At 42.8% G+C, this 25,335-nt stretch overlaps 2 protein-coding genes across 14 annotated transcripts in view; both read left to right on the top strand.

Moving 5' to 3' along the window:
• NBR1 (NBR1 autophagy cargo receptor) overlaps positions 1-9,573 on the top strand; it is a 33,627-nt gene extending 24,054 nt beyond the window's left edge. For 5 of the 7 annotated variants that reach the window (XM_069067586.1, XM_069067588.1, XM_069067587.1 and 2 more), the window contains 9 exons: positions 375-450; positions 986-1,096; positions 1,363-1,527; positions 1,649-1,810; positions 2,538-2,952; positions 3,733-3,824; positions 4,422-4,479; positions 7,048-7,153; positions 7,784-9,573. In XM_069067586.1, coding sequence (XP_068923687.1) covers positions 375-450; positions 986-1,096; positions 1,363-1,527; positions 1,649-1,810; positions 2,538-2,952; positions 3,733-3,824; positions 4,422-4,479; positions 7,048-7,153; positions 7,784-7,957 — 1,359 coding nt within the window. In that variant the 3' untranslated portion in view covers positions 7,958-9,573. The remainder of the gene's footprint in view (positions 1-374; positions 451-985; positions 1,097-1,362; positions 1,528-1,648; positions 1,811-2,537; positions 2,953-3,732; positions 3,825-4,421; positions 4,480-7,047; positions 7,154-7,783) is intronic. The other 2 variants (XM_069067590.1, XM_069067589.1) reach the window with 2 other exon arrangements.
• A 70-nt stretch (positions 9,574-9,643) lies between these two features.
• TMEM106A (transmembrane protein 106A) lies at positions 9,644-22,612 on the top strand. 7 transcript variants are annotated; one of them, XM_069067569.1, is made up of 10 exons: positions 9,644-9,795; positions 10,519-10,632; positions 11,022-11,246; positions 13,586-13,756; positions 14,204-14,267; positions 18,344-18,497; positions 19,052-19,192; positions 19,304-19,347; positions 20,225-20,278; positions 20,710-22,612. In XM_069067569.1, the coding sequence occupies exons 3-10, from the start codon at positions 11,036-11,038 to the stop codon at positions 20,828-20,830; spliced, it is 960 nt and encodes a 319-aa protein (XP_068923670.1). In that variant the 5' UTR covers positions 9,644-9,795; positions 10,519-10,632; positions 11,022-11,035; the 3' UTR covers positions 20,831-22,612. The 7 variants fall into 7 exon arrangements, with proteins under 7 accessions (XP_068923670.1, XP_068923672.1, XP_068923669.1 ...); XM_069067571.1 differs by lacking the exon at positions 10,519-10,632 and having other exon boundaries at positions 22,326-22,612; XM_069067568.1 differs by lacking the exon at positions 10,519-10,632 and having other exon boundaries at positions 9,645-9,795.
• The last annotated feature ends 2,723 nt before the right edge of the window (positions 22,613-25,335 follow it).

Here is a 25,335-nt window from a genome sequence, read left to right as displayed (position 1 = left end):
ACAGACTCTTTTGGGGGTCCGTATATAACCCATGGCTGGTACCTTTTCTCCTGTGAAAATGTGACAGTGAGCTAGTTTCTCTTGGATTTGGGACAGTCATCTCTTCCCATATATAACCTACCTTTAGTTGCTATTCTTGTTACATGGCTAGTCCTTGTCCATTACCATTACATTTCTTCTCATTTTAGAACAGTTAATTGCTCAATTTCAGTTTAGCCTTTTTTTTTCAGGGGTGGTAGAGGGCCATGAACTAGAGGGGAGAAGAGTCTTAGGTGATATGGTACCAGGGTTCTGTGTGGGCTATTGAACAGATAGTAATCATGGCATCAGCATGGTCCTATAACCCCACTAACATTGCCCATGTTCTTTTCCAGGATCTGCTGTCATTCGAGTTATTAGATATAAACATTGTTCAAGAGCTAGAGCGAGTGCCCCACAACACCCCAGTGGGTAAGAATGCCACTAAACTCACCTTTTTCTTTTTCATAGGCAGCTGCCAGGTACATAGGTACTGTACCTCAGGCTTTATGAAGCTTGGTATTTTATTATAAGAAAGTACATTTTTGAGATTGGTCCCTTTTCTAGAATGCAGCCTCATATCAGAGATGCTTAGTTCTGAGAGATGGGACATCTTTTCACCCATTGTCTTATCAGAGGCTGTTTTTCACATCTGTGAGTCTTTTCTGCATTGAATGAAGATTGACTTTATGATTGTCTAGATTCTTTTTGCTAAAGCCTGTATCTACTTCCTTTACATTTGGATTTATAATTGCTTACTTTTGTCACAGACATCTAAGCAGATGTTTTGTGCTTCTGATATTTCCTGCATTGGTCTATCAGAAGGACTTGTGCAGCCAGTATCCTGGGTTCCTTGAACTTGAGAGGTGGCAAGAAGTTTGTGGCTATTTCTCACCCTTAACGAGGACTTATGTCTTGAAAGGTGTTGCTTTTTTCTTGGTTGATCGTTTTTTTGTTTCTTGTTCAGATATGACCCCCTGTATGTCTCCTCTACCACATGACAGCCCTTTGATAGAGAAACCAGGTTTGGGACAGATACAAGAGGAGAGTGAAGGGACAGGATTTAAAGTGCTTCCTGGTAAGAGTGTGTGAGTGAGAGAGAGAGAGAGAGAGAGAGAGTGTGTGTGTGTGTGTGTGTGTGTGTGTGTGTGTGTGTGTGTGTGTGAACTTGTCTCATTGCTTTGACTGGTTTTTCTGTCCCGTGTGAAATCCTTTCACCTTCAGGTGACATTGACAGTTGCTATTTGTTATTTGGCCTAACATTGAAGGTAATGAATGTAAATTGGACAAAAGCTCCTGCTTGTGTTAGGTACAAAGTGCTTACAAGGGTTTACTTTTGTTCAGATTCCACAGTGGCATCAAAGAATAAGGCTGAGAACACTGTTCCTGCTGAAGAAGGTGAAGAAGACCTGAGTGGGACCCAGTTTGTCTGTGAGACTGTAATCCGTTCCCTTACTTTGGATGCTGCTCCTGACCATAACCCACCTCGAAGACCCAAGTCCCTGCAGGGTATGTCAGCAGCTTGTCCTCACTCCCTCCTACCACTTTAGTGGCATTCCAGGGTTAAAAGTGTCTTATTCATCCACTGATAGTGAAGGTAAAGGATTTTGATTATGATTGAACTCCTTAGGCTCTCTGCATATGCTGCCTGACAACTTCAATTATGGTATCAGGAGTGAAGAAACCATCAGAACTCAGTTCTCCCCTTCTCTAGACGGAGAGTCCCAGCACCAGCTAATTGAGGAGAGGCAACTAGTCCAATCAGATGGCATCAGCAAAGAGAAATCCTCATGTGAGTCCAGGGGTCTCTTCAGAATAGGTCTTGGGGATTGGAGAATATTTGTCCACTTCTGCCTGAGGATTAGTACAGGAAAAAATGGCTGCAGCCATGGGCAAGAATAATTTTGGGGGTGAAGTTGTACATTTTTATTGTTTCTAGATGTCAAATCCCATTACAACTAAGACCATTATAACAAGACAGAGCCCAGGCCAGTGGCTGATCTATTTCCAGCATGTTCAGCTTCCAGTAAAGTTAAAGAATTTGATAAGGCTATAATTATAAATTGTTATAAGAAATTTAGTTTATATTCTCTACTCTAAGAATGACCTTCTTGAAGACCCATAACAATAATTGTGGCCTACTTTAAATTGGTTACCCAGGATTCATCATCCAGAATTTCTTTCAACCTTTTGATGGTTACAGTAAACCAACAGGAAAATTTTTTTCTGAGCTCCTGTCTCAGAGCAGTCATAGTAATGGTGCTTCTCCTCATTTTAAGCTCCATCTGCCATGCTTCTTTGAAGGGTGCTTGTCTTGTTCTCCTGAGCTGTGATGGTATTCTCTCTAGTGCTCTCTCTCCCGACTAGAACATCACTCTGATTCTGCCAGCAGGCAGCCTGTTCTTGATCTCCCATCCCCACTTGGGTTCCCGTTTCCAGCCTATGCCTCATGCTTTGCTCTGACCAGCAATTTCATGTGCTTACAGAGCAGCTAAAAGTTGGTTGCTTTTATCCTTTAGCAAATTCCATTCTTCCTGAGGAGAGACTGATGAGTGATGAAAAAAAGGACACTGTCCAGGTGGTGGAGAAGGAAGAGGAAGAGGAGGAAGAACTTAAAGATGAAGTCCGAAGTCAAGGCTCTTCTGCTTCTTCTGAGGATTACATCATCATCCTGCCCGAGTGCTTTGATACAAGCCGCCCATTGGGGGAGTCCATGTATAGTTCTGCTCTCTCACAGCCAGGTCTGGAGCAGCTCATGGAGTTAGAGCAAGTGGTCAAGACTGAGCAAGAGCCAGCTGAGGCTTATGAAGGGCTCCCTAGAGGGGAAAATCAGCTGCAAGGGCACAGCATCAATGATATCCTGACAACATCACAGACTCTGGATGCAGTGCTCCTGACTCCAGAAGTGGTGGGGCCTCCAAAACAACTGCCCAGGTATCATTTGCCTCTACCCTCAGCTGGATGCTGAGGGAATAGTCAACTAGATCTTGAAATGTTTCTTCACCGTGGGAACAGATTTTTTTCTTCCCACTTGGCACAGTATGGATATAGATGCTATACTTCCCAGTACCATGTGATCTTTAACTTAAATATATATATTAGCCAACATTAAATTAAAGGCTAATTAGATAGTCTTTGTATGGATTAGATATCTACTTTGGAGTTTGTCTACAAGAAGGTTTTTATCAGCTGGCTTCTGTCTTGATACCTGTTATGGGGTTGAACTTTCTCTCCCTTAATGTTATTTGGGTCACAGATGGAGGCAGTGAAAATAAGTTAGCATAAACAATGCATGATCAAAGTTAAATCTACTGTAGAAAAAGCATAATGCATTTCAAAAGCAAATATACAAATTATTTTTACATTATCTCCACTGATCATTTAGTGTGGAAAGTAATCAAGAATTTACTATAATTATATCAACTCCTTCATTGAAGTGGGGGTTAGAATTTGTCATTATTTAATGCATATTCAGTTCAGCAACATTCGGTTGTTGACTGTCTGCTAGGCAAGAGTAGTAAAGTATTAAGTGAACACTGTCTGAAAAGGAAGCCAGTGCTATTAGAACTTAACTCTGGGGCCCAAGTTATAGGTCACCCTGGGGTAAAGCAGCCAGAATCAAGGTTAGAGCATTTCCTGTGCATTTGTATTATTTTGATTTTATTCTCATTACATCTCTGTGGGTATCTCAGTGTTTGTTTGTTTTTTGTAAAGCAGTCCATCTCTTCAGAATATTAATTCTGCAGAAACAGATTTGCCAATTACCATTCAAGAATTTACTCCAGTTCCTGATCAAGTAAGAGGAGGTACTGATGAACTTGTGCTTTTTCCTTCTTCACTACTTTGTTTTTATTTTTTTTTAAAGCAATTGGGGTTAAGTAACTTGCTCAAGGTCACACGGCCAGTTATTTCTGGGTGTGGTGCTGAGAATCCTAGCCCGGATCATCCCAACACTGGAGCCGGTGCTCTTACTTGTTGTGCTACTTGGCCGCCCCTCCTTCTTCACTACTTTCAATAGGAGATGCTGAATAATCTTTTTATATTACTCTTTGTGAGTTCCTGGAGTTTGACCTTTTTGTTGTTGTTGTTTCTTGTATTTGTGTTTTCTGTTCTTCCCAAACTTAGTTATTAAATTTGAAGAGATGATGGAGTATTCTACAGACCATTAATTTGTATGACAGGATAAGAGGGATTTTTTTTTTTAACTGGAGACCTATCTAATAGCAGCTTTGCATTCTGGATGCTTTTTCTTTATCATTTATCTAAATCCACAGGATTTCCCAAATACATACTTTAGAGAGAGATAAAATTCTCTGGTCCCCAAAATAGCTACTAAGGGAAGTTGGGAAACTCATTTTCATTTTTCTGCTTCTGTCTCTAACCAATAATTCTTTTGCTTTCAGAGCCCAGGGCTTCATCAGAACTTGTAAATAGTAGACAGAAGAGCTATGAAAACTCAAGGTAACTGGATCTTGTACAATCTCCTCTTCAGAAGTAGTTGGATGGCTCTTAATATAGTTTTCATTTTAAGAGTGCCTATGCCAGTGTCTAGAGAGCAATGAAAGCAATCCATTATTCTTTCTGCATTTCCATTTCTCCTAAATAGTTGGGCAGTAAATTGAACTTAAAAAGCAAAAGTTATGTGTAAGACTTTTGACCTTCCCAGATCTGAAACATCCCCCATTCACCACCACCCCAAACACACTCTCTCTCTCTCTCTCTCTCTCTCTCCCTCTCCCCCTCTCCTTCTCTCCCTCCCTCCATTATGGTCAGGGTAGGAACCAGAAAGGTCTCTTAGTTTCATGACAAAGAGCAGTGGATATGGAGTCAGAAGATCACTTACTACCAGTGTGACCTTTGACAAATACTTGTCTGGGCCTTAGTTTTCTTATTTGTAAAATGAGGGGTTAGATTAGATGACCTCTGAGGAACCCCTCTCCCCCATCTATGCTTCTAAAGCAGGAAAATTGATCATACTTAGCACGTGGGCAACAAACATTTTCCTCTCTTAAGTTCCTAACTGTTTTTGCCCCCAACTCACCATCCTTAAAACAGATATTAGCCTCCTACTTAACTGAGAAAATTGAGGCCCCCTAATGGGTACAGTCTCAAATCTTACACACTTTTCAACATTATCACTCATTCTTTACCCTGGCTTCCTATTTCTGAGAACACATATTGCTTACCCCTTGCTGAAGCCATTTCTTTTATCTCTGCACTGGATCCCATCCCTTTTTACCTCTTCCAGAGTCCCTCCTTCAGTAGTCTGCTCCCCTTTCTTTCCTGTATCTTCAGTTTTTCCCTTCAGTCTGGCTCCAGTCTATCTCTAAACATATTTGGATCTCTCTAGTCCTTCCTTTATACATAATCCAGTGATTATCCAAGTTCACTTTATAGCCAGACTTACTGAAAATTGTTTCCACTGCCCACTCTTTCTGTAACCCCTCACAAAGCTGCCTTTGACCTTTACCATTCTACTGAAACTGTTCTCTTCAAAGGTCACCAGTTAGCACCTAATTGCAGATCCAGTGTTGCTTTCTCAGTTATTGTCCTCCTGTGCAAAAAACTTCCCCAGGTTCCCTCTTATCCCCTTCCTGCTCCTTCTCTGCCTCTCACTAGCTTCTCCTCCTTTTCATAGGATCTCGAAGCTTATATACCACAAGAGGAGTTGTGTGTGTGTGTGTGTACACACTCAGCTATCTTTTTCACATGCACAGTTTCAATCATCAGTCCTATGCAGCTGACTCCTACATTTATGCCTCCAGGCCTGACCCCTTGATGGGTTCCCTCATCTCCCCCATCTATAGGACAGCTTTATCTGTCATTCGAATCCCAAACTTAATGTCTTCAGAGTTTAGCTTAACTCACCCATGTTCTTCATGCTTCTTTCTGTGACATCACTATTACCCCCCTAGCTCCCACATTTGCAACTGATACTGTCTTTGGCTTTTGTACCTCTTGAATCCAACTAGTTACCAAATCTTGCTGATTCAGTCTTTGAAATCTTTCTCAACTCCGTCCTCTAATGTCTTATCCCTCTACCACTCTAGATACAGTGTTCATTTCCAGCTACCTAGTTTTACTGACAGCTTGTTTCTAGTTCTGTTTTCTCTCCCCTGTAAACTATCTTTCACATTTATTTTTCTTATATATAATATGACTCTGGTGCTCACAGTTCTTCATTGACTCACTATTCAAGGCCCTCCACACTCTAGGTAGGGCAACAGCTATTCTCTTCCAGGAGCTCTGTCCCCATACCAGTAGACTGCTTGTCATTGAAACGTAACCCCACCCTTTCCTCTCACTGGGCCTTTACTTACATTTTTCTGTAGTCTTGGAATGTCCTCCCATTTTCCTTTTTGCAACTTGTTTACTTTTTTATTGGCCCTTTAAAATACAACCAAAATGCTGCACTTTCTGTCATAATTCCATACTATGCTCCATTCCTATCCATAATTCCATAAACTCCAATCTTATTAAAATGTGTTTTTCAAAAGTTCTAGCACAATACTCTTTATGCAGTAGATCCTCAAATATTTGTTGAATTCTCTTTGGGAATTCTGTTGGTCTGTTCTGTTGATTTACATTTCCATAGCTTTAGTATCAGAGTTGACTTTCTCTTTGTAGAATACAGAAGGAGAGATGCTTCTCTTGGACTAATTCAGAATAATTGTTACTTGCCCTTCCTTCTCTCCTCCCCTTTCCTTCACGGTGTATACTTGCTGTCATAGGTATGAGGTTACTAGCCCCATACTGTAGAATTAGGTTTCTTTAGTACAGGATTAGGTTCCTTGGAGCTGTGGGACTGAACCAAGGGTTGAACCAAAATGTGAACTTGAAATATTGATATGAAGGTACCTAATTTTAAAGGGGAGGGGTGGGGGGTGGGGGGTGGGCATGGGTTGTGTGTGGTTGTGTTTGAAGAAATCTCATTTTCTGGGAAGGAATGTATTTGGAGTCCAGAGTATCTTATGGAGTGGTTTTTGTTTTCTTTTATCTCTTGAAAATAACTTGGCCCTTCCTCCACAGGTACTACCATGGGAGTAGCATTACTGGAGGGCTGGTGAAGGGTGCTATGTCTTTTGCTGCCTCTGCCTACAAGGCCCTATTTGCAGGGCCACCAGTCACTGCTCAGGTCAGTGTGTGTGTTATTTTCTTCAACTGTGCCCAGGTCACCAGTGAATATATTGGCATTTTTCCCAATTCCATTGTAGAAAGCCATAAAGGCATCAAAAAGAGATATTCTTAAATAACTCTTTATGCAAATCTTTCGATAGCTGTCCTGTTTTCCTTTGGCACATTTCCATTTCAGTCTCAGTTTTTTCTTCTTTTCTGACCCATAATCTATTGCCTTGAAACTATTTCTCCAAAGCTCCTTCTTTTCTCCCCTCTGACTCCTTAAAGAATAACTACCAATTCATATTTCTTTTTGAATTATCCTTCCTTCTGAAATATTGAGAGATGATATGGCTGAGTTATTTGGGTCTCTCACTCACTGTATTATCTGAGCAGGTCACCTAAACTTTCTGGGCCACAATTTTTTCATCTGAAATGAGGGGACTTGACTGGATTGACTGTCTCTTCCTTTCCTGTAGGCCCTGGACACCCCCTCCCTCAATTTTCATTGCTATACATGTAACTCAAAGGGGGCTTATATTGTGTTTTCAAAAGATGTTTTTGAATGTGCTAGAGGTATGCAGAGAATGTATGAAGGAAATGGTTGAATAAATTGTAAAGGAGTGATTTTGTTGTTGCCTGTGCACAGCCTATCGTTTCGGAAGATCAGACAGCAGCCCTGATGGCCCATCTGTTTGAAATGGGGTTCTGCGATAGGCAGCTGAACCTGAGGCTACTGAAGAAGCACAACCACAACATTCTGCAGGTTGTGACTGAATTACTGCAGATCAACAATAACGACTGGTACACTCACCGCTATTGAGGAGTTGCCTTCGACTTGAGGGAACTGTTGTATTAAATAACTCAGCCTGCTGCTCAGAGATGACTTTATTCTGTTATTGGGGTGTGGGGTAGAAGGACCTTGCTTCCTTATTTTTTAACCTGAAGAGTGATTATGTAGATCATCGTTGCAACTTCATCATCTGCATCACAGTGTTCTTTGGATCCAATCAAAGACCAGAACTTAAATTTTTACTTTAGACTGGATTAGTAGGAAGACAATTTAAAAATTGATTTGGATTAATGACTCTTTCCCCACTATTTCTCCCTTTTAGAGAGCATTGAAGAATGGTTTGAACTTTATTTAGAACAAATGTTCTCCTTGTACTGAAATTGAGTTCGTTTGTCTGGTTTTGATATTTTTGTCTGGTTGGTTTTGATGTGTTGTGGTTTAATATGAAAGCCCTTGGGAAGAGAGATCACTATCAAGTTAGTCTCATAGTTCCTTTAACTTTGCAAAGGGCAGCCTCACTCCTGGGTGTTGAGATGACACCCAAGCCTAGTACTGCTACTACCACACAAAATCTGCTTGATGAAGAAGAAAAACAGATAGATAGCAGTCACTGCAAAGTCTGTTTTTCAAAGATTCTCAGTAACATTTTAAAGAGTAACCACCTTCTTTGTTCCTGGATTTTATTGGTATAAGAGGTAGGAGGAGTTAACTCACCAGCACCTACTGAGCAGCATCAATTGTAGTATTTTTACATTTTAAGGAAAAAAATTTTTAAGAAAAATAGGTAGGATAAAATATTTTGCTAACATAACTAAAAGATAAGGGGGAGGTCAATTTTAATGAATACTTTTTCCCCTAATGATGATGGAGAGATCCTCTTATTTTTTGATAGAGTAGGGGAAAATAGGAATATTTTAAAGAGTGAGACAGAGTCCTATATTCCAATAGAGTTTGGGATGGGCAAATGAGAGTATATGGCACAGGAGTACTTGTCTTTTAGCAGAAACTGGTCAGAAGTAGCCTTTGGGCCAATAAAAAGGCTGGTGTACAAGTGGGTTTTGCAGTGCACCCTGGGACAGTTTAGCAATGCAACCCGTTCAGGGTGTGAAGTTAAGAGGTTTCGTTTTTAAAACCCCATTTGGGTAAAGTTTGGATTCCACCCAGTCTTGGGTGTGGTCTGAGATGAGAGTATTCTTTTACAAACATTACTGAAATATTCATGATGAGGGGGACGGAGAGCCCTGCCGTATTTGATTCAATGAGGGAGGGATTGGTTGTTAAATAGTGTTATTTACCTGATTGGTATTTATAATTAACAGGATGATTATAATCAATCATTAGCCACCAATAAGGAAAAATTATTTACAGTATAACCCAGAATGCTACTAAAGCTGTGGGATGCAGATTGTCTGGCCAGGAAGCCTGTTTTCTTATTTAAAAGGTATTTTTATAGGGGCTCCTAGGCAGAGGGCGGATGATCATGGCACCTGGAGCTTGCTGTTTGCAGAAGGGGCCATTTGAGCAACTCGGCCCCAAGCGGGCTTCATGGTGGAGGTCCAGGTGGCGCCCCGGGGCTGGGCCGCGCTCCTCTGCAGCTGTAACGCAACCTGTTGTTGAAATAGTCTAATAAAGGTCGCTTAAACTCAGCCTGGGCTGGTTGATCTAAGGAGATGTGGGGGGAGGGGCGGGCGTTCGGCCGGGGTGGAAGTTGGTTCGCTGGGCGGGGGCGGAGCTCGGAAGAAGGTCGCCTGGTTCAGGGTGGTTCCAGAGGGCGGGGCCCCCACTCCCGGCCTGGGGCTTTGATCGCAGAGGGCCCGCCCGCGCTGGCAGGAGAGCTGGACATTCTGGGCTACTGCCTCCGCCGCCGGGTAAGGAGCTCGTGGGTCCCTCCGGGATCCCTGGCCTTGCGCTAAGGCTGGGCTCCCTCCCTTCTACCCGTCTCCCAGGGAGTGGGCAGTGGGTGCCACCCCTTCCCTATCTGAAACAGCGCCAACTTCGCCTGGCCCACGCCTAATAAGCCCGCCCCACTCTGGGTGTACTGGCACGTTCCCGCACCGCAACATCCCAGCCCACGTGCGCCTGGCCTGCACCGGACCAGAAACCCCGCACAGTGTCACTTCCACTTTCTCCCCCAACCCCCACCCCGCTTGGGAAAGCGAAGGCTTGAGGAGGGGGGCCTGATCGCAGACATCACACACCTGCGCCGCACCCCCTCCGGCAAGCAGAGGCTTGGGCAGGGGGTCCTGGTCGGTTCCCATCAGCTCCTCCTGGGGAGCGGGTCTCCCATCCCCAGCGCCCGCCGAGGCCTCCGAGGCCTCTGCCTGCTCCCCCAGGTTTGTGGAGTCTTAGCTTCCTCGATGGAAGAGCTTTTATTTTGGGCTTTGGGGTCGCCGCCAGTTTTCGGTCTTTTCAACAGCCCCCACTGGGTTCCCCCATCAACTTTATCCCAAAAGAACAAAAGGGAGTTCTCAGATCTCAACCTCCCCCAATTCTTTCCTTTCAAGATATGAAACCCGACTTCTTAACTATCTAGAAAGTCAGTTAAGTGTTTCGTTTCCCCGACTGAAAACAACTGCTTTTTTCCTCCTCAGAAAACGAAAGAAGTTTGAATGATAGGAGATTTTTGAAAGGAGAAAGACCGACCGTATAAGCGAATTGTTTTCATTTGCTTTCTAACTTTTGTGCCGGGCAGGAAAGAAAAAAAGGTTAGAGCCCCATTTTTCACCAAGAGGTGGGGAGTACAGGTGTTACACCCCCGTCCCACCATCAGATGTCTCTGTGTTGGTTGGTTTTGCTTAATTGTTTTCTTTATACATGAAAAGGCTCATTTGAGAAGGGTGCACTATATCTAGAAATTACATTCAAAAAGCATCAATGAAACCTTAAAATAAAAAGGATGAAAGTTAAAGTTTCAATTTTGTGGAGCAGTAACAGGATTGAGGAAATTTGTGGCATTTTCCTGCTTACCCATCTGGATAGAAAAGGGAGGAAGCTTCCAGGAGAATAAACAAAAAACCAGGCAGCCTCTACAATCCTTCCAACTTATGTCGCAAGAACAAAAACTGATCACAAAACTTTATTCTTTTCCCACAAGTGAAAATCTCCTTCATGATGGGTGAGACAATCTCCAGGTTTGGCTCTCAAGATGGTGAAAGCAAATCTATCCTGACCCAGGACCCAACGGTTGGTAGTGAAGCCTCCAGTTATTCTAGTATCAACGGCAGCAAGTCTGTCCTGTCCTGTGTGCCTTGTGCAGGCTCAACTGACTCAAGCTTTGTGACCTGCCCCACCTGCCAGGGGACAGGGGAGATCCCAGGTGGTGAGTTTTTCCCTTGCCTGAGCTTGGAACTTAACCTGTAAACCAGTGAGTTTTCATAGAGCAAGCTAGGCCTAAATCTGGATCCTTGTGTCCAGAGTTGCCCTTAAGTTTTGGCTATTCATTTTTCCATGGACAGATAGATTCTGATTAGATTACCCAAACTGTAACCAGGGGGTTTTGTGCCTGGGGAGGTGAGGCAAGGGGAGATAAGAGACAACTGTTACCTTGAGTGTTGCTCTGCACTATCAAGGAGGAGGCATGCATTTTTTTTTTAAGCAATTGGGGTTAAGAAACTTGCTCAAGGTTACACAGCCAATTATTTTGTGTGGGTGTTAAGTATCTGAGGCTGGAACTGATCCCAGGTCTCCCGGCTCTGGGCCAGCACTCTTACCCACTGTGCCACCTAGCTGCCCCCAGGAGGCATGCTTTAAAACCATATTCCTGCTGTCTAAATTTTAGTGTCCTGAAGTAAATCAGTGAAACATTTAAGCACTAGAAGACTAGAATTTAAGAATAACTCATAACTACATGAATGGATAGTAGGATAAAGATTTTTATTTCAAAGTAAAAACTGTGATATCTACTTGGTCCTTATGTGTTAGGCACTATATTAGGCACAGATAAAAATGAAATAAATGGTCCCTGCTCTCAAGGAGCTTGCATGGGAGGGAAGAAATGTATACATATAAAAGTAGATACAAAATAGGCTTAATTTTTCTGGCAGGCACAAGCATGTTAGGGCATCAGGAAAGGCCTCTTCTAGTAGGTGATACCTGAGTTGACCTTTGAAGGAAACTGGAGAAATAAGAAGGAAGGAAGGAATTCCACTCATGGGAGAACAGCAAAGGCAGGAGGTGGAATTTGATGTGAAGGAAGGTAAGAGAGCCAGTTTGGTTGGAGTGAAGAATATATGAAGGGGTGATATATGCATATGTGATGAGAACACACAAATCTTGAAGTTTGGAGCCAGGTTGTGAAGTGTTAAACATGAGTTTATATTGGATCCTAGAGGTGCCATTGGAGTGAATTATCCCAGCATAGTACCTGGTACTTAGTAGGCACTTAGTAAATGATTATTGAGTTAGGGGAGTGACACGTTTGGACCTGTACTTGAGGACTATCCCTTGGATAGTCGTGTGGAAGAAGGCCCAGTTAGTAGGCTTTTTGCAGTAGTGCAGTCAAGAAGAGATGATGATGCCTGAACAAGGATGATAACCATATGAGCGGAGACAAGGGTGCTGGAGTCAAGATGTGGAGACAGAATCAGCAAGACCCGACAAGTAATTGGAAGTGTGGAGTGAGGGAGAGTGAGGAGTGGAGGATGGATTAAAGACCTGGGTGCTGGCCAGGATAGTGATGGAAATAGGACAATTTGGAAGAGGGGCTGGTTTGGGGTCAAAGATAATGAGTTATGTCATGACTGCCTTTTGCTTCCACCATAGCATGGGGTTCCAGGGGTGCTTCCCAAAGTCTTGCCCTTAGAGGGAACTTGGTTGAATCCCTCAAGCTCTTCAGTATTTTCAGGCAGTTTCTTCATCTGTCCAGGCAATACCCATTTAGAGTATGAAGATTTTTTCAAAAGTTTGTCTCCTTCCTCCTGCAAAAATCTGAAGGAGAGTATTTAATTGAGAGTTTGGTTTTATAAGCATTTATCATGCATCTCCTATGGGCTGGGAATGAAATGATGTCATGTTGTTCAGTTATGTACAACTTTTTGTGATCTTACTTGGGATTTTCATGACAGAGATATGGGAGTGGTTTGCCATTTCTTTTCCAGTTCATTTTCCAGATGAGGAAATTGAGGTAAACAGAGTTAAGTGACTTGCCCAGTGTCACACAGCTAGTAAATGTCTGAGGCCAGATTTGAACTCAGAAAAATGAGTCTTCCCAACTCCAGGCACAGCCCTCTATCCATTGTGTCACCTAACTGCTTAACTACTGGAGGGATACAGCTTGTACACACATGAAAAAAAGAAATACAGAATAATTCTGGTTCAACAGCTAAGTGCTAGTAGAGAAGGGACACTTGAAGATAGTAAGGAGATAGGTCTTCTGAGGAACTTCTAGTAGAAGGGGGATATGATCGAGGGCACAAATTGAGGGGTTAGCTTTGCCATGGGTGTGGATAAACTTATCCTCTAAACCTGGAAGGAAGGAGGAAAGAAACAGGTCAAGATGGTTTTTACACTATGAAGAGAAATTGAGGGACTTTATAATAAATCAGAGTTCTTAACCTGGAACCCATGAATTGTTTTTTTTCTTCCTAATTGTTTAATAACTATATTTCAACATAATTTATTTTCTTGGCAATCTTATATATCTTATTTTATGCATTTAAGAACATTGTTCTGAGAAGAGGTCCATAGTCCATACCAGGACTGCCAAGGGAGGCCATGACACAAAAAAGGTGAAGAACCCTTTTGGTCTTTCCAGTAAACTCGAAGGCAGAGTCATTTCTCAAGAGATGGAGTTGAGATCTGAAGAAAATGGCAGTTTAGAATACTTGTCAGGTTGGGTAATAGAGAAATCTTTTATTCACTCCGTATCTCAAGGTTCCTTCTAGCTCCATATTTTATCATCCTGTGGTTTAAAGGGATTTTTTCATAGTGCAGTTTATTGAAAAATCTCATTTTGTCAGGGTAGATGCCAAGCTGTTGACTTTCAGGGGTCCCCTGGGGCCCATATTGTGCTGTAGACCAAAGGTGGAATTGTCCTACCCTTTTGTTATGTGGAGTTGTGGAGATTTCCTGAGGGGCTGGGATGTGAGGATTAGAATTAGTTATTTCCCTAAGACCCCTTCCCACTATGTTTTTCTTTTTCTTTTTTAAAAATTTATTTAATTTTTAATTTATGGAATAATAAAAACATTTCTGTAACATAGTATAATAAAAAAGAGGATTACACATGAAACTGCAAATCTTTTATGTACATTTTGCTCCCTTTTTCTGTCTCTGCAGAGCTGGAAAAGCAGCTGGTGGCACTCATTCCATATGGGGACCAGAGGCTGAAGCCCAGGAGAACGTAAGTGCCTCCTCTTACTCACTCCACAAACTTTTTGAGATATGGTTCTTGTCTTCCAGACCCTTAGAGTCTAGTAGGGGAGATAGACTCAAAATGGAACATAATATTAGTGAATTATATCTATAAAGAAAGCTTGGGGTGGCTAGTGGCGCAGTGAGTAGAGCACTCCTCCTGGAGTCAGGAGGACCTGAGTTGGGTTCTGGCCTCAGACACTTAACACCCACAAAAAAAACAAAAACACTAGCCGTGTGACCTTGGGCAAGTTATTTAACCCCAATTGCCCTCTAAAAAGCAAAAAAAAAAGTGGGACCAAAGTTTAAGGGAGGGAAATAGCCTTTCCAGATGGAGGCCTCCCTGGAAAGAGTTGACATTTGAATTAATTCTTTGTTTTTTAATTTAATTTAATTTTTTTGGTTCCATTTAAAATTCTATACTGTGTCCCTTCCTCTCCACCTGCATTAGAGAAGGCCACCATTTAAAACGCACATATATATGTATATGTAAATATATATGTATAATATATGTAAAACCATACTATACATACTTCTGCTTATCAGTTTTTTCTCTAAAGGTGGATAGCATCATTGATCCTTTTTAATTGATTTGAGTGCGTATATACTCATGATACTAAGAATAGCTTAGCCGTTCATGGTTATTCTTCAGATGCTATTGCTGTTACTATATACAACATTCTCTTGGTTCTGCTCATTTCATTCTTTGTTATTTTCTGCAAGTCTTTATGTATTTTTCTTACAATGAACTTTCTTACAATGAACTGATTTTTGAAGGAGTTAGGTTTACAAAAACAGGAGAAAGAAAGCTGGGACTGTTACAGGCATAGGGAATATGATGTCAGCAGTGTGTTCAGATAATAGGCCTGCCTGTCCGTATGAGGTGAGGTGGATCAGATTAGAAAACCTCGAATGCCATTTTGTTTTAGGGAGTGGGATGGGGGTAGGGGGACTCAGACATAGAAGCCCCAACCATACGTGCCAGTCACACAGCCAGTGTCCTAGGAGAGACTTGAAGTTTTCCTGGAGCTAGGTGTTTATCTGTAACCTTTATAATAGTAATAATAAGGATGACAGTGGTGGCTTACATAGCGCTTTCCATACATTATCTCATTTGCTCTTCACAACAACCCTGGGGGAGAAATGCTGTTGTTATCATCCCTTATTTTACAAATGAAGACAGAGTGAGGTGAGTGAGGTGAAATGACTTGCCCAGGGTCTCCCTACTTCTAAGTGTCTGAAGCTGGACTTGAACCCAGGCCTCCCTAACTCCCAACTCCAGCACTCAGCGTAGTACCTGGCACTCTGTAGGTGTCCAGTAACTTATTTTTGACCGACTGTCTCCTATGCCACCCAGCTGCCTTTCCACCGGATGAGTGCTAGGTTAAGGGTAGATGATGGAGAGTCTTCGAAGGCATTTTGAGCCAGGGCTATGACATAGTCATGACTGTCCCTGCCTTGGACCCTGCTGCTTGTACTTTGGGGTAGTGTCTCCAAGGATTCAGTGGTCTTCTCTCTCTCTCTTCCAGCTCAAACCCATGCCCTTCTCAGAGGATACTGCTTCAGATAAGCATTGACACTTGGAGAGATCAGCACCCTCTTCTTAACCCTGTCCCTACTTTTAGGCAGTTCAGTAAAGATAGTTACAGGGTAGTTAAGTGGGGCAGTGGATAGAAAGCTAGACCTGAAGTCAGGAAGACCTGAGTTCAAATCTGGTCCCAGATACTTACTAAGTGTGTGACCCTAGGCAAGTCACTTAACTCTGTTTCTCAGTTTCCCCATCTGTAAAATGGGCTGAAGAAGGAAATGGCAAACCAAAAGAAAACCCCAAATGGGGGTCACAAATAGTTGTATATAACTGAACAACAGCAACAACAAAAACAACAACAAAAGATGGTACTGTAGGCCTCTCCTGTTCTGAAAGACTTCCCTGGCAGGAGATGTTCTGGCTAATTCCATCCTGTCAGGACATTATTACCACCTAATCACTATCCTTTCTATAGTAATTGAAACTTGATTGCCTTGTTGACTTGGAGATGGAAATCGGATGCTCTTTTTTACTGTGGTAGCCCTTTACAACTTTGGAGACCATCATTAAGCCTTGCCACGTGACGCTGCTAATCGTGTCCAAATTGAAATTCATCCCATTCCAGTCCAGGCCAGTTGTCCCAAGTAGTGTTGGTGTCTGGGCTGCTTCAGTGCTACAGAGATCCTTTCTGACCCTTGTTCCTGTACCAGACACTATGGGCAGACATGGGCTTTTTATAGGATGCTGGTGAGGCAATCTTTTTTTTTTTTAGTGAATTATTTTAAGTTACTAATGCCAAGAACAGAAATATAGGGTTTGTCATAATGTAAACATGAATAAAATGTAACTAGTCCTAGGACTGGAGTACTTTTTTAGACTAGTAGCCATCACAAACTTTTAAAGGCTTTTTGTGATAGATGATGAACTGATTTGCAAAATGAGAGACATTTTTAGACATGACATGTGGGAATTTGTTTTGTTTGACTATGATTATTTATTTTAAAGCAATTGGGGTTAAGTGACTTGCTCAAGGTTACTCGGCCAGGTGTTTCTGGGTGGGTGCTAAGTGTCAGAGCCCGGATTCCATCCCCAGGTCATCCCGACACTGGAGCTGGTGCTCTTACTCGCTGTGCTACCTGGGACTATGTTTATATGACACAAGGGTTCGTTCTTTCTTTTCCTTCCTCTGTCTTACCTTTATTTGGTAGTTGGTAGGAGAAAAATGCTTAATAAGCAGGAAAAGAAAAGACATCAGAATTTTTTTTTACTTCATTTTAAACTTCAATACAAAAAGACAAAAAACAAACCCCCCAAAACCATTTCCATGTACAGCATAACATAAAAAGAGGATTCAGTATGAAACTATGAATCTCCATTTCACTGTCTACTTTTTTAAAACTATGTAATAAATAATCCACATTGTTTTCAAAACTACCCTGTTTGTCTATACTTCTGAGTTTTTTTGTTCTCTGCTGTGCACTTTTTGTGTTTTTTTCTCCTTCCCTCCTCCTCCCGAACTAAAGAAGGCCACAATTAGACACAGTTGTGTGTGTGTATGTGTGTGTGTGTGTGTGTGTATAAAACCATACAATACGTACTTCCATTGATCAGTTCTTCTCCTAGAAGTGGATAGCATCTTCCTTTATGAGTCCTTTGCAGTTGATTTGAGAATTTATAATAGTCAAAATAATTTAGTTGTTCACTGTTCTTTGAACAACATTGATGTTACTACATACAATGTTCTCTTGGTTCTGCTCATTTCACTCTTCATTATTTCCTTCAATTCTTTCCATGTTTTTCTAAAATCAACCAGCTCACCATTTCTTATAGCACAATAGTATTCCACCATAATCATATACCACAACTAGTTCAGCAGTTCCCCAATTGATGGGCATCCCCTTGATTTCCAGTTCTTTGTCACTACAAAGAGAGCTGCCTTACGTATTTTGGAACATATAAGTTCTTTTCCTTTTTTCCCTGATCACCTTGGAAACAGACCTAATAGTGGTATTGCTGGGTCAAGAGTATACAGAGCTTTATAACTCTTTGGGCATAATTCCAGATTGCTCTCCAAAACAGCTGAATCAATTCACAATTCCACCAACAGTCTATTAGTGTCCCAATTTTTCCACATCCCCTCCAACATTTGTAATTTTAGCCAATCTGATAGGTGTGAGATGTTATCTCAGACATCAGAATTTTTAAAGGGCACTGGACTAGGGATAGAGAGATGAAAAAAGACAGTTCCTGTCCTCCAGGAGCTTACAGTATAGTATTTGGGCCACACTTTGCCAGATTCTCAAACTGAAGCATGAGAGGCCTTAGTTCTATCAGGGATTTTCCCTTCACTGTTTGTATCCCTAGTGCTTAGCACCCTGCCTGGCACAGTCAAGGTGTCTTAACATGCTTGCCTGACTGGGAAAATGTTTTTGCTGTAATGGAACTGACCTCAGCAGTGATCCTAAAACTGAAAAGCTCCCCTTTCTCACAGGCTTCTTCTATTCTCTTCCCCACTTCCTGACCTTGCTTTCTCACAGGAAGCTCTATGTTTCCCTGGCTGTGCTCACCTGCTTGCTGATGTCGACCCTCATCTTCTTCTTTTTGTTTCCCCGCTCCATCGTGGTACAGCCAGCTGGGCTAAGTTATTCAGTGGTGGTTTCTACTGGTGATGCCATCCTCCTCAATGTTACGGTATGTTATATGTGGGCACCCCCCGGCTAAGGCTTGAACAGGCACAGTTTTTATTAACTAATTTTTTCTAGCCTGCTACTCAGTACTTTCACTGTGGGTCAAGTTGGGGCTAGTCAAGTCATTGACCCTAATCGACTGGTCAGCAAGGCCCTTTAGGTGAGGATTGGGAATTTGTCTAAAAGGCAAAGCTCAAAGGGGAGGAAAGAACATGATCTGAATTGTAATCAGGGAAGGTAGGAAGTCTTGAATCCCAAAGGCCTAGAGAGAGCACTTGACTAGTGAAAATTGGTCATGAAACAGTTTTAGCTTTTTAAGGAAAGCATCCATGACCTTTAGATCATTTAATGATTTAAGAAAGTTTCTTATGGATGCCCACTGTAGGGTCCTGTACAGCTTGAGAACTGATATTTAAGGATGTCAGACTGTTGGGTTATTGGACTGTTGGCATTCAGGCAGAATCTCGATCTGGTCGTCTGCTCTGAGCATGGTTGGTTGACCTCATCTCTCTCTCTCTCCCCCCTTCCCTTTCTCTTTCTCTCTGTTTTCTTCTTTAGAATGCCCTTAATATTACCAACAACAACTACTACCCCATTACAGTGACCCAGATCAACATTGAGGTCCTCCACTTGTCACTTGTCGTGGGGCAGTTGGAAGAAAGCAAGCTTTTGCACATTGGCCCTTTGGGCAGTGAACAGGTAACTCTTACCCCTGACATCCCTTGAATTGGCTAACCCTTCCCACCAGGTGTGTCGTGGGCAAAGGTGGATCATGATAGCTGTGGCTGATAATATGTGTTTCATTGACAGATGTTCTATGCAGTCACCAGCAAGATAATTGATGAAAACACATAGTAAGTATTGCAAAAAAAAACCCTCAAAATTTTTTCCCCTTACCCAGCAAAATGAGTTTACCATTAGGAAGCATTCTAAGGGATAGTTTCCAATTGGAACTGGGCTTCAAGTGATATTAAAAACATAACCTGGGACAACTAAGTGGTGCAGTGAGTAGAGGACCAGCCCTGAAGTCATGAGGACCTGGGTTCGGATCTGGCCTCAGACACTTGACACAAAAAAAACTAGCAGTGTGACCTTGGGAAGTCACTTAACCCCAATTGCCCTACCGTCCCCCCTCCAAAAAGGAAAAAAAAACATAACCTGAATTTTCCTAACTCTGGGTACTTTAGGAACTATTAAGCAGTTGTTTGTCTATGAATTTGTGTCCTGCCTGTGGCAGAGCCTTCTGAGCAGCCACAGCTGTACACCCTGTACCTTAACCCTGAAATCATGTTGTCCTTTGGGTCCTCTTCGGGCATGAAGGATGACAACCAGAAGCAGTTCAGGAAGTCTGTCCTTAGGGGAGAATGCTGGTGTAGGCTGAAGGGTGTTGTGCAGATGTTTTGGGGTACCTGGTAGAAAGGCCTAGGGGAGGGGGAGGTTGGTGTTGCAAAGTCAATTTCATTATTAGAGCTAGGGATGAGATAGATAGGAACAGATACAGGCATCCCCTGGCTCCAAGAGCCCTCTCACATCTGCCTGCTGGTGATGACAGGTTAATATAGAATGTGATACAAAGGGGAAGCAGTCTGAGGTCTTCAGAGGCCAGGAATACATCTATATCCTCCGTACAAGGCACCCTTGCTAGTATAAATAATAACACGTACGTGTGTGTGTGTGTGTGTGTGTGTGTGTGTGTGTGTATGTGTGTGTGTGTATCTCTTAATCTCTAAGCAAAATCTGTTCCTGGAAAAGAATCAAAGTCCATAATATACTTCAGCACATACAGTAAGTATGTTTTGGGGTGAGAACTTTGCCTCACATTCCCTTCTAAGCTCCCCCCCCCCCCCATTCATTTAGTTGCCATTTTACAGAGAGAAAACTTTCTGGCAGAGGAGGATTTCGGGTATAGTGGAAGGGGTAACTTTTGTGATTTTGTAATGCCCTTTGGATTTGAAGACCCCAGCTCTCTTTCAGGCCTCAGGTTTGCTCTTAAGATACATACATCTTCCTAAATGCCCAAGGGCCTTTTGGAAGCTAGAATGGGGGAGATGGAGTTGTTACTGTCCCATGGTTCCCTTGAGAGCCCCAGGGTCCCCAAATGGCAATGAGAGCACAAGTTAGGGGAAGGTGGCCTCAGAAACCCAAAATAACAGATGCCTTCTTGGAGGTGAAAGACTTCCTACCCAAGGTGTCATAATGGCCTTATTCCTCTCCAGGGGCACCTTGACCTACTCCTCCCTGAGCCGGACACAACAACTGCCTTTCCAAAGCTATGAGTATGTGGATTGTAGGGGGAACATATCACTCCCTCACTCACTGGTCCCTTACCCACCATGATGTCGCCTGCTGCCCACAGCTCCCTAATCTCCTGCCTCCCTGTTATTGTCTTCATCTGCCAAAGGACTGGATTCCATTGTATTTTTTATTTTTGGGCCATGAATGAAGAGCCCACTTTTGTTGTTCTTACTCCACCCCCTGGATTGCCTGTGGAAACAAGGTCCTGGCAGTGCCAGGAGCTGCTAACAGTGATTCTAACAGTGATTCTAACCTATCTCAAGGGCTTCTCACCAGACCAAATAGTACCCAGGAGAAAAGGCTGGCCTAGGGTATTCTCCAAGTCAGGATCTCTGTCCTGGTGGCAACTCCTCATCCTGCTCCCTCACAGAAAAATACAAAGGTCCTTCACATACTTACAAACTTTTTATTTTTTTAACCAAAATTCTGCACTGAGATGAAGACACAGTGATGGTTAGGTTCTTAGTTGTATGTAGACACAGTTGTGGTTTAATGTGACCTTTTTTTTATTTTTAGCATGTGAACTTTCAATTTGCTCCTCCCTGCTAAGTGAGAGGAAGGGCTTTGGGGTCTAATATACCTCAGACTATGGAGAGTTAGGGAGCCCCCCTTCTTTGTGGTAGAATCATGTGTCTATTAAAAAGTCTTGGTAATGGATCTTGGGAAAAGTTTAAAAGACAGAAAGTATAGTTACCTTATCTGCTGTATTGCCTCATTTAAGAGAGACCCTATGAGTTTGGTTTTTTTTAAGCAATCGGGGTTAAGTAACTTGCTCAAGGTTACACAGCCAGGTGTTTCTGGGTGGGTGCTAAGTGTCTGAGCCCGGGATTCCATCTCCAGGTCATCCCGACACTGGAGCCAGTGCTCTTACTTGCTGCTACCTGGCCGCCCCCGCTATGAGTTTTTTACTGTTAACCCCTGCTCTGTGTCCTGGAACATGTGCTAGAAACCCCTGAGCACTAAATCATGTGAGAGGATTAAAATGAGAGTACTGCCAGGACCTGTCTTTCCCCTAGTACTTTGTACTCCACCATTAAAGGACGGAAGCTGGCCAGTTACTTCCTGCTCCCAGGCTGCTGTAATTCTGAGAGTGGCAGTCCAGATGTATTCTACACAGGCCACTGGTTCCTAACTGCCCAGTATTCATTCCTCACTAAGAGTTCTCTCCCTTTCTGCTTCAGCTAATACTCCTCCCCTGCTTTGTAAAAATAGCCATATTCACTCCTTCTGGAGTCAGCCATGAAGGTTCTGGGACAGGGGCTTCCCTGGGATTTCCACAAAGTACAGGGAAGGCATAGCCTTCACGGCTTTTGAACCAATGCAGAAGCTACTTTCAGAATATGGAAGGAAGGCCTCCTAGATGATGACAAGCAGCAGGTCTGTGGTCTCCTTGGTGGTTTTCTCTCTGTTCTGTTTGAGAGGCTAACCTCAGTGGTGGAGATGGGAGTTTTACTGCCACTAACTAGCCCCTGACCTGTTACCTGAACCTGCCAAGGAGAAAAAGGATGTCATGGGTTTTTGTTTTTGTTTTTTGGAGGGGAGGAGGGATGAGTGGATCCATCTTCAAACTGGATTTATCAGATCATGAAGCAGGACACAAGGCACTGTTGAAGATAACCTCTCTTCTCAGGAATGTCTGAGTTAGTCCTTCCCCTATGTCAGGGCTTCCCTCAGACTCTTCAGGGATCAGCTTTTCTGGAGACTTTTTGACATGAAGTTGGGGGCTGGGGGAGTGGGGGGAGAGGGATTTATTCTTGCCCTTCTTTCTGTTGTGAAGTCAGAACTAAGCCTAAAATAAACCACCAAGACTGACCTGTAAAGCAAGATAGTTTCTGTGTTGATTTCTTGGGTGTGTCTGTGTCTGTGGTCTGTGTTTGTGTGTGTGTGTGTGTGTGTGTGTGTGTGTCTGTGTTTCTGTGCAGGCTATCAACACACCTCAGGCCGGGTGAAATCTTACTGAAGCTCACCTTCAGGGCAAGCAGACTTATCTGACCCAGCTCAAAAGCAGAGCAGATTTTCAAAGGAGTGCCTCTGACCTGTATGTAAACACTGAGGCCCTTGTTCTTCATCCCCCAGTGCCTTTTAACTGGGAAAGGAAAAAGTGCCAGTGTAATTCCGCTGTCTTCCCCTCACCAACCACCACTTCATGCCTCAAAAAAACCCAAACAACAAGACATCTGTTGGCTTAGTCCAACAACCTGCCCAGGATTCTTATAAGAAAAATATTTTGTGAACTTTAGAGTTGTCAAGGTTAAGAAATTAGTATGAGACCAAAGGTGTGTGCTGGGGGTGCTGTCACTTGCCTTGAACCTTCTTTCTTGAAGGTTCTTCACTTTCTTGAAACTGTCTAGAATTTGGTGGTAAGAGAAAGACAAGTTGCCTCCCTTTCCTCACCACTCACATTGCCTTGCAATCAGGGATGATTTGAGAACCACTAGATGAGGTTTCCAGAGGCCTAGTTTTCCTGTTTGGTTTTGTTTGCTGGACAGGAGGGAGCAGCATTCCAAACTCCCATCCATTTTTCCTGCCCACCACTGCTCCATGTATATCTAGCAAGAATCTCCTTTGTCATTCCAAGAACAATTTCTTTATTGATGCATGCCATTATCCTCAGTGTTGCGCAAAAGATTTGTTAAGGGAAAGTTTTAGATGCCAACTTCATTGATTATTGATTGGTTCTCATCTCTGGATGAACAACAGTGTGAGGCTGGGTCTTCTTTCCACTACCACTGCTGGACATACTCCATAGCCTGAGGGAAGGGAGAGAGCAGGCAAGCAAAAGTTAGGCACTTACTGAGCTCAATGGAGAGGCTAGACTGACTTAGTCAAGAAAACCCAAGTTGGAATCCTACCTTAGACACTACTGATTAGCACTGTGATCCTGGGTAAGCTACTTAACCTTGGGGCAGCTCGGTGATGCAGTGAATAGAGCACTGGCCCTGGAGTCAGGAGGACCTGAGTTCAAATTTGGCCTCAGACACTTGACACTAGCCGTGTGACTTTGGGCAAGTCACTTAACCCCAATTGCCCTTAAAGGGTCCTTCAGAGCACTGTGCTAGGCATCAGAGATAAAGGCATGTAAGAAGATTAGGCAACAACCTAATCAGTATCTTGAAGAACCTTAAAATCTGTTTCCTCTCCTTTCTTCCTTTCCTGTCTCTAAAAAAGAGGGGCCCCCTTCTTTGGGAAATCCCTCCACCTGTTTTCACATTTTCTCATATTTTTGTCTAATATCTCAAGTTACTAATCATCCTATTCTTTTACACCCATTTCTTTTAGATTTTTCCTCTCCACTATATTCCTTTCCTCCCACCCACCAATCTAGGTAGCTGTCACTTGCCTTGAACCTTCTTTGTTGTTACATCCACTAAATAGAATTTAGTGGTGAAAGAAAGAGGGAGTTGTCTATACTCACTGCCTCCCTTTTCCTCATCACTCACATTGCCTTGCAGTCAGGCACCAATAAAAAATTTAAACAAAAGTATTTAATATCTTGTTTTTACATTACTCTTTCCCTCTCCATCACCCAGAAAGCCATCTTTTAGAATAGATAATTTTAAAAGTGGGGGGAAAAGCAATTCAGCAAAACATTATCACTCCAAGTATAATATGTGGTATTCCACATCCTTCAAAGTAGGGGTGAGTCGGAGTACATTTTTATATTCAGGACCAAAGTTGGTCATGATAGTTACATATTTTTAAAAAGCCAGGGCATTTCAGCAGGCCTCATCTACTTTGTTCTTTCTGCCATATTCAACACATTTGATCACTTTTCAAAACCTGGCACCATTCCCTTGAATTCTTCCAATTCCCCAGCTGTAAGCAATTAATCCTCACCTTTTGTTATAATTTTCACTTATCTTAAATCCATATGGTTCAGGGACCTATAATTAGGTTAATTAGAATTGTAAGATGCCATCAAATCCAGCTCCACTACCCACTGTCAGTGTGGCTTTGGGTAAGTAGAGGCAACCTTCTGGAGATGTGAGAGGGCAGGATTGTGGGTACATACATATGTAGAAGGACCAGTCTTAGAGAAGAGCCTCCACTCTCCTCCCTTAGCAATCTCTTTGGATCACAGATCCAGGTGTCTGTGGATCACAGCTGGAAGGGGCCTTAAAAGCCATTTAGTCCTGCCCTCCACATTTGTTACTACTCCCTTGGCTAACACAACTCTCCCTGAATGACTCCCAAAATCTCCAGTTCTTGCTGCTTCTGCTGAGGTCCACTCCTGCCATCTTCAACTAATAGTTGGACATTTCCATTCAGATGTCTTGCTATCATTTCCATTGTATCTAAAACTTAACTAGTCATCTTTTTGCCAAAATTAGCTTTTATTCATACTCCCCATTTTATTTTCCTTCCCTTCCTCCCTCTCCCTTCCTCTCTCTCCCTCTCCTTTCCTCCCTCCCCATTCCTTCCCTTTTTCTCTCCCTCCCTTTCTTCTTCCCTCTTTTTCCCCTTTCCTCTCTTCTTCCCTTCTTCCCCTTCTCCCCCCTTTCTCCCTCCCTCTGTCTTTGCCTCTCTCCTTCCCTTCCTCCCCCTTC

This window comes from Petaurus breviceps, unplaced genomic scaffold, assembly GCF_028583685.1.
Source record: "Petaurus breviceps papuanus isolate PSGF00001 unplaced genomic scaffold, PetGlider_PUasm1.0 90750, whole genome shotgun sequence".
In the NCBI taxonomy this organism is placed as follows: domain Eukaryota; kingdom Metazoa; phylum Chordata; class Mammalia; order Diprotodontia; family Petauridae; genus Petaurus; species Petaurus breviceps.
Note: the sequence above shows the minus strand (reverse complement) of the source record. Positions and strands in the feature narration are given on the sequence as shown.